General features: G+C 44.6%; 1 protein-coding gene across 1 annotated transcript in view; it reads left to right on the top strand.

Annotated features, from left to right (window-relative positions):
- Window positions 1-8,868, top strand: part of STRA6 (signaling receptor and transporter of retinol STRA6) — a 391,584-nt gene that overhangs the window by 361,037 nt on the left and 21,679 nt on the right. Inside the window, exon 17 of the mRNA XM_078685067.1 lies at window positions 526-689. Coding sequence (XP_078541193.1) covers window positions 526-689 — 164 coding nt within the window. The remainder of the gene's footprint in view (window positions 1-525; window positions 690-8,868) is intronic.

Here is an 8,868-nt window from a genome sequence, read left to right as displayed (position 1 = left end):
CATACACCTAATTTTATGCAGAGGGTGTTCAACAAATAAAGGGAAACCAGGCAGTTTCCGCTAATTGGTTCCAAAAATATTGTTTCGCCTCTTAGTGAGACCTGCTTACTGGAAACACATATACGGTAAATTGATGGATCCCCCCCAAAAAAAGGACTTTGTTGTTGGGTTTTTTAACTCTCCCCTATATAAATCGGTTGTTGGAAACTTCTGATCTGGAAGCAAAGGTTTCCACTGATCCAGGCTGGCATCCAAGCATAGACGGGATTATTGAGATAGGGCCCCCCTTCATATATTTTTGGACAAACAAATGTTTCTCATGGTTTTGTGATGCTTGACTGTGGCTTTGATTGGGCTGGTTATGTGAAAGAATGCTCTGATTTTATCTTGCATGGTGTATTTATTTTTTTGAATTCAATTCCGTAATAAATCATCCACATTGCATACGCCAACTTAACATTGTTCTCTAAAAAGATTGAGAATAGACTAAACAGTTTCTTACCTCACTTCTTCCCCTTTCCCCAGGAGGGCGCTGTGTACGCTAACATACCTACTCTTCCCCATTAACGTGCTAATGGGAGTCCTCATGGGTGTCTGGCGCATCGTCTTTTCTGCTTTGTTCAACATTATCCACATGTGCCGTCTGGACATCAGCCTGCTGCATCGCTCCGTGGAGACGTTTGACCCAGGTACTCCTTGAGGGACGGGCACTAAAGTATGGCGTGGTCGCTCACAAGAGATGCTTCTCTTTCTGAATATCCTGTTACAGCTAAGGCGTGGCCTTTCACTGCTGTTAAAACATTGTTATTTGGTCACTCAATTGTTTGCGGTCACCAGTGTGGGTTATGGGTTAGGTAGAATGTGACAGAAGAACACTTTAAAATGCATGCCAAGCTGTGAAATAAACTATTGTCATAGGCCTGAGCTAAGAGTATATGAAATGCCCACACAGTACCAGCTGGTGATCGGTACCACAGTTTGTAGTAAAGCTAACCACAGTGAGGCCACAGATCCCACCACCATTATCTGCAACTCTTTTCATTTGCGGTGTCTAAAAAGCAGTGAAACAGTATGTGGAAGCTATTGAAGAGTCTATTCCAGAATCAAATCAAACACGTTGCCTGCCCTTTGTGATGCTTTGGTTTGCTCATCAATATGATTTCTAAATGTATGTGCTTGTTCTTTAGTTCATATTTAGCTTTTGTTGTTTATGCGTTTTATTATTTGTAATTCTTCTCAATGTTGGAAACCTCTCCTCTAGTACTCCTCTACAACTGTCCTCCACCGTCCTCTACAACAATGGTGTCCCAGATGTTTTCTTCCAACACTGTTGCCCCTGCTCCATTTGGTTCCTTTGTATTGCTCCCGGGCTTGCTGTATCCATATGTGCAATGAGCTACCATGGCCACCAACAGAGTGTTGCTAATGGTGCTGTTTCAGGGTGGACTCCAACAGGTTCATTGAGTTTTTTCTCTTTGACTACTTTGTCATCTTAATAAAGTGGGCAAAGTTTAAAAAAACAAGTAGGATTAGCCAGAGGAATAATTTGCACTTTTTTGGCATGAATTTTGACCGCAGGCAAAGTTGCCATACTTCACCTCTTCGTGAAGTTGGACATGTGGTCTTCACATTCTTTTGGTGGTGTAAATATATGTTGCAAACAGTGTCAACGACTAAAGGTAACCATCCATTTAAGAATGTTTTGGCAAACAATTACATTTGCCTAAATGTTCTTTTAGAAATAATTTTTGGATGAATAAATACATTCTTATTACAGTAAAAAACTATTTCCTTAAAGAATGCCACATGAATGTCATGTTGGCATCTCCTCTTGAGTAATCGTGTGATTTTCAAAACCACACTTTTCCTTATTCCAATGTTCATGCTCTCGCTACACATATGCACTTATACCCACAAATTACATTGATCAGGGTTCATCAGTCACCAGTGGCGGCTCCTCCGCGAAGTCTTTGAAGCAGTAAAAGAAAGGAAAAATAAAATTCGAGTAACTCGAGGTTATTATCATTTTATTTTTTCCTGCCGCAGCAGTTTTGCGGGTGGGGCGGGTCCGTAGACAAAAGGAAAGGAAAGGAGTGGTTTGCCCTTTTGGGCCGGCCAAACCATCCTGAGCACTTTGCATTTTCTCCATGCAGGCTGCATTACTGCCTGCATGGAGAACATGCACCGGCCCCCAGGCCTGTCTCAGTGCTGAACCACGGCACTCAAACCAATCACAAGGCTGCGTTGCGGCCTTGTGATTGGCTTAGGGGAACCAATTACAACGCTGCACTGCAGCGACGGCGGAGAGGCACGGCGATGGGGTAAGTAATTTTTTTCTTTTTTTACTCCCACTTTCCCTCCTCCTCGCCACCCCTGATCGGTGCCAGCCTCACCCGCAGTTCACTGGGTATATATCAGTTACTGACCTTCCACTGACACCACCTAAATTCTCTCAGAAATGACTTTATGGTTTCTGTCCTAAGTCACAGTTCAGACTCTGATGGTAAGCAATGTACGGAGATATTTAGTTGGTAAGGAATGAGCCTAGTTAGTTATATAGTAGGTCATGGTGCCTGTTTCCGGCCTGTAGCTGGATACTCCAGTTGAATAAATGTCTTGTGAAGATCCCGTCTGTGTGTTTTGTGTGCTTTGAGAGAGCTTAGAGCAGTGAACATTGCTTGGAAACAAAAAGTCAAATTAATGCTGAAGATCAAATTGAATCTATTGCTCGATATCTACAATATCGAGAACTTATATATAATTCAAGATACTGGAAATTCTATCCTATCGATCAGCATTACACCAACCAAACCAAGAAAGAGGGATATACTGGGGATCTATTAGGGCGTTTATTTACTATTTGGCAGATAGTCTGACAGTACTCTAGGTTGTGAAGGCTCTCACCTATACCCCCCAAATTGGAAGACCATTGGATGACCACCCAGCATATCAAGAGATCTCTGCCTGCTGCCAATTTGTTTTGTGGTGTTGGCATTTAGTTAGGGATTTCATGCCCACTGCGAGGCCTAAAGGGTGCTCCTGTCCTTCAAACTCTCAATGGACCTCATGATGACCTCTTAGTTCCTCTAACCTCCCTGCAGCTAGGGGACTCTTGGGAATAATATTGATTTGCTCCTTTAGATGAAGATTCAAACCAGTTCCTGAGTTTGACAAGCAACACAGTGGGCTGGAGAAAGGTCACCTAAAGTCTTGAGGATAAGTGCTTGCGTCCCTGAAGCTGTTACAAAGTACTCAGGGTTGATTGGCAGGAGTCTCCTAGGCCAGCTTTAATCTGAAGCCATCTACATCTGCAGACCCTGTCTGGTTCACCGGTCCCTTTTAATCATTGGGTATAAGATGGACGTCCAACATAGGCTGCACTGCATTATGCAATATTCTATGTCCCATAATCAAGAAATCCATAGCATCACAATGACAAGAAATCATCCCTATATTTTGGGAGAGGTGAAAAGTATCAAACAGGGTTTGATTGAGTGTGTTTCAATAAAATGAACATTTGTGACAAACATATAAAACAATTGCAGTAAATGGTTTCTTGGTAATGCGTTCAAGGGAAAGGGTTACTTGGCAACGGATTCGTTACCCTTCATATAGATCCAGCTAGACCTATGGGATAGAATCAACCTATGCCCATAGGGTTGCTGGTAAGCCTCAGATGTGCAATCCAAGCTCAGTGAGAACAATATATGTTTACTACAGTTGAAGGGAATTTTCGGTGTGAATGATACTTAAGGCGTATTAGGCTCTCAGGAGCTTTTAATAAATCATACACGTATTGATCCGTTCAGGGGCCATTGGCCTTTTACCAGCTACATGCTCCTGAGATTTCTTGTTTAGGGAGGGCAACTGTTCAAAGTGCCCCCACATTTATATGCAAATTCAAACTATAACTAAACAATACTTGATATATTTTAGCACTTGCTTACATTGGATTCAAAACAATTAATGCAACGAATATATCCTTAAATCAATATTAACATGCAGTCGTTGGGAAAGTAGCCACCCCAAGAAATAAACTTGATTTTCAGTACACCACAAATAGAGCTGCAAACTACTGTCAGTTGCAACTGAACACACAGCAAGATGCACTGCATCACCTACAAATACCACTGGATTTCACTAAAACAGTAATTGAGACATTTTTGTTAATTACATGCAGCACATGAAGCCTAATGAATTTGATACTGATATGTATAAACAGCAATTAAATTATAATCGGTGCGCATTCACAATCAAATTTCACACGTGTGAAATATCATTATCTCGTTTCTCTTAATTACAAGTAATCTAATCACAGCAGCCAGCGTGGCACGTGGCAGCTAGCTATCATACCAAAACAATATTTAAAATGGCATTTTTCCGAACAGAGTATAACATTCATTTTCAACTATATTGAAAGGATAAGGATAGAAGGATTCCACCCATAACAAGGAACCGTAGGAAAGAATAGCGTTGCCCGGATTTTTCGCCTCTCAGCTATAAACACTGAATGGAGAGAGATTATAGAAACAGATCCCTCTCCACCCAATGGGCGCTACCCCAGGTCTCCTTTAGATTCGAGTGGTAATTTCATCCCTGGGCTGACCCCTGTTCACCTGCCCTGGGTTGGGACTAGGGGTGTATGAAATTATGAGGTGATTCCTGTTTGGAACTTACTGGTATTCTCGTGAATACCTTGATGACTACCCAATATTTAACCAGTTATTATTCGTGTGATTTTCACATTTAATTTAGGGCACTTTCAAAGTTAATTTATGGGAAAGTGACACCTCCATTGTCAGCTCCACCTATCACTTGCGAGGAAATATTTCTAGTTTTCATGAAATAAGTTACACAAGACCATATATGTAAGAAAAGTGGGCCACTCCACCATCCGTAGGAGCCAATAATTGGGGTCTACACAAGACTTTGCTTGCTTAATGGAAACTTTGCAGACTAATGTCTGAGATCTCTCCAGCCCAATCTTCTTTGTGGGCTGGAGTGCCCCGGAACCACAACACGCTGCAGGGTAAGGAAGTACCCTCATACAGCGACGGCTCCACCTCTGGCATATGAGCATAGCACCCCTAAAAAAGGCAGGAAAGAAAAAAAACGACGCTCATTTTATATCTCCTTTCTTGCCAAGTCTTGTGGGCGGGGCCTGGAGTGACGGCACTGAGGGGAGTTGTAGTGCACTCCCTTCACTGCCCATGATGGTGTAGCCGGCCTTCTCAGGCTGGCCAAACCTTTATGTGCTTCAGCTGCATTGCTGGGGTGGAAGAGAGAAGGCACAGACTCACAGTCCGTCCTGGAGTGCTGATTGAGGGTGCTCAGGCCAATCCTAAAGCTACTCTCAAGTGAGAGCAGCTTCAGGATTGGCTGCAGGGCCTTCTTAGAGCCTGTGCCTTGAGCAGAGGAGCGCGATGCGGGACTCAGCCGGCTGAAGGTACTTTTTAGGTTTCGCTGGGGGACGGAGCCGTTAGGCTCCTCCTCCAGAGAAATCTATTGAGTACAGTAAGCACTCTGGAACACGCCCCCCCGTCCCATTGGCTAGCTCCATAAATGGAGCCTAGCCATTGGACGAGGGGCCTGTCCATCAATGCCGGACCAGACACGGGGGCGTTCCCGAGATTCTTTGGCTTTTGCCGACGTCACGCGACGCCGGGAACGCCCCCAGAGTCTGTTCCGGCATTGCCGGCACCTCCCTTGCTGCTCGGGACGGGTCTCCTTATTTGTTCCTAGCTGCCCCTCTCCCGCCTCCCTCGTCCTCTCCCGCCCCCCTCCCGCCGTTCGTGTACTCTCCCGCCTCCCTCGTCCTCTCCCGCCCCCCTCCCGCCGTTCGTGTACTCTCCCGCCCCCCTCGTTCTCTCCCGCCCCCCTCCCGCCGTTCGTGTACTCTCCCGCCCCTCCCGGGTTCAACCACGGCATTAGGAACATCTCCGCCCCCTCCCGTGTTGCTGAGTGTCTTTTTCCTCCGTATACGGGGCCGCGGATGAAACCGTGGAGACTGCCGGCAGGCGGAGGCACCGAGGCCCGAGATGGAGGGCTCGAAAAGTGCCTGGCAGCCATTGGAGTGGAGGAGCACCGCTGCGGGGCGTCGGCCGTTGCTCTGAGACCAGACGTCCTGCGAATCCTGAGACAGCGCTGCTGGGAGGCACGAGAGGCAGGGCAGCTGGGCGTGATAGCTGAGCGGTGTCATGTGGACGAGGAGCGCGGCAATTTCTGCACGAATCCTATAATCTTCTCTCTGAATATTTATGCTCTGTGGCAGCCTCTAAGCTGTCCTTTGCATCTTTATGTTAGGCCCCCCCCCTCTTTCCCCCCACACACACACATCATCCTGGCTTCGCCTCCATGCTTTCAAACGGGGCCAACGTGTCGAAAGCGAAATAAATGTTTGTTTGTGAATGTTTATCAAAGATTAGCATAAATTTGTCCTCATTTGACCACGACCACTCTTCTCTCGCGCCGAGTGAGTATTTTTTGTGCGTGGAGTGGTTACTTTCAAGTACTCATCGTGAAGATCACGGAAAAGCGACTGCTGCCAAAACATGGGGGTGGAAGCGACTGTGAGTAGTGTTTTTACGCCGAGCATCACTGGGAGGATATCATATGCGATTTAAAAAGGGCCATGGCTATGTATGTCTGCATAAAGACGAGCACACCTGTAAAATATGGATTATGTTGTAGCAGTTGTGCATTGATTTATAGCTTGCCCTTCACATGCATTTTCCATTTTTTTTGGCATTACTGACCAGTAGGTTTATTAATTTTGAACTCGCCTTTGAAAAATAATTTTGCATTTGGCAAGATAACTTGTAGCTCTTCTGTAATATAACTTATTAAAATGAACTAATCAGTGTTGAGGTCCGTGTTTAATCACCAGGTCAAGTCTTCACATTTAACCCGGGTTAAATCAGCCTTTCATCCTTCACGAGTCTCAACAACGAATCCTATTGATTAACAGCTATATCTGCCATGCACAGCGCTGTGCAAACTCTATCAAAGTAAATGTAATTACAGAGAGCATCTATGAGGAGCTCAGGGGCATCATATCCGGTCTCTACAACAATCTTTGGCTTGTGTGTTCCACGAGCTCCTGTGCATTGAGTTACTTGAGAAACGTGTGCGTTACACACTGCAGGCATCTGCAAGGCGCTTTGTGTGCACTGCGACCCTTGGATGTTTTTCTGACGTGCACAGTCAACATCATTGTAGCCACTGCTTAAGTCTGGTGCCCACTTATTACAAGTGGATACATATAGTCATATTCCCGTCATGCACCTGACCATGGTCAGTTACACATTTTAGTCAGCCTTGTACCCTTTCCATTAAAAGCTAGGCGAGTTGACTCATATTTCAGCGTGCCAGTGAATGTTTCAAAGACTCTTGGAATCCAGCAGACATTATTTGCATATGCATTTTTTGTGGTAATGATATATTAAACTGGCCTCTATTTTGGTGGTAGATGTAGGTGGCAAACACATTGCAGGGGCGTGTCCTTTCTGTGTACGGGGTTGGCAGTTTCCTTGGGCTGCACGCCATCAGTAATGCTGCTTCCCTACCATATCACATCTGCTCGGCCGCCTCCCAGGAGGAGACATGCAGAGCCGTGCATTCAGCAAAGCCCCATTAGCCCCTGTTTTCTGCACATCTTGTAAAAGGAGCCAGACCTCGGGGGGCTTGGAGGCCTATTCGTCTGAAATGCCCAAGTCAGATGTGAAGGACAGGTTTCAGGAATCCCTTGGCCTTGGGGCACACATTTTTTTGAAAAGGAGGCTTCTTAATTAATATTAAAAAATGCAGGGATTTGGTGTTGCTGAAGAAAGAGTTTTTTAAATCACAGATATAGAACATTTGCCCATCTGTGCATGTTTCCCATGCCTCTTAATATCGTAAATCCAATTATTACATATGAAAGTAATTGTTTCTATCTCGTTGTTTAAAAAAAAAAAAAAAAATCTATCTATCCGTACTTCCACTCTTAATTGTAAATGGCCAGGATGTTTGATCAATTTACTGTACTAAAAAAGGTACTGCAGCTATCTAAGCATGCATGCTTGGCTTCAGTGACATTGTTTTGCGGCTTTTTGCGGCGATGTCGGCATAATTGTTGGCAGGTATAAAGCCTCTAAATTAATGTTAGCTTTACGACTAATGCATGTGCCCAGTAGCAGCAACCAACACGGTGCTGAATCTCAACATCGTACTTCTGTCGCTACCAGTTTTGTAAAAAATGAATCATTTTAACTCTGCATTCTGTGAAAGGTGGTTTCTACTAGGATAAGTTTTGGTACTGTCACATGACTGATAAAGCCAATGTTTTACATTTGCCAGTAATTACGCTTAGCATATTGACTTGTAGATTGCAGTACCCTAGTGTATACAAATCCCAGATGAAAATTCCCCAGTTTGTTTACGAACTTTGCCACACAACAGTAATCTATCTATTAGAAACAAAACACTTTGCCACTCTTATTTTCTCCACTCTGATTTTTAGGTCGAGCCTAGACAGCTTGCAAGCGGCGTGTAGCTCTAGGTGTATGTGTGTCTCTAGGTGTGTGTGTGTGGAGCTCTGTGTGTGTGGATCTGAGTGTGTGTGGCTCAGGATGTGTGTGTGTGCGTGTGGCTCTGTGTGTGTATGTCTTTGTGTGGCTCTGGGTGTGTGTATGTGGCTCTAGGTGTGTATGTGTGTGTGGCTCTGTATGTGTGTGTATATGTGTGTGTAACTCTGGGTGTATGTATAACTCTATGTGTGTGACTCTGGGTATGTATGTGTAGCTCTGTGTGTGCATCTGGGTGTGTTTGTAATCAGTGTGTATGTGTGTGGCTCTGGCTATATATGTGTAGCTCAAAGTGTGTATGTGT

The sequence above is a fragment of the Lissotriton helveticus genome, chromosome 3_2, assembly GCF_964261635.1.
Source record: "Lissotriton helveticus chromosome 3_2, aLisHel1.1, whole genome shotgun sequence".
NCBI classification, from domain to species: domain Eukaryota; kingdom Metazoa; phylum Chordata; class Amphibia; order Caudata; family Salamandridae; genus Lissotriton; species Lissotriton helveticus.
The sequence above is the reverse complement of the archived record's forward strand: the minus strand, read 5'-3'. Positions and strand labels throughout refer to the sequence as shown.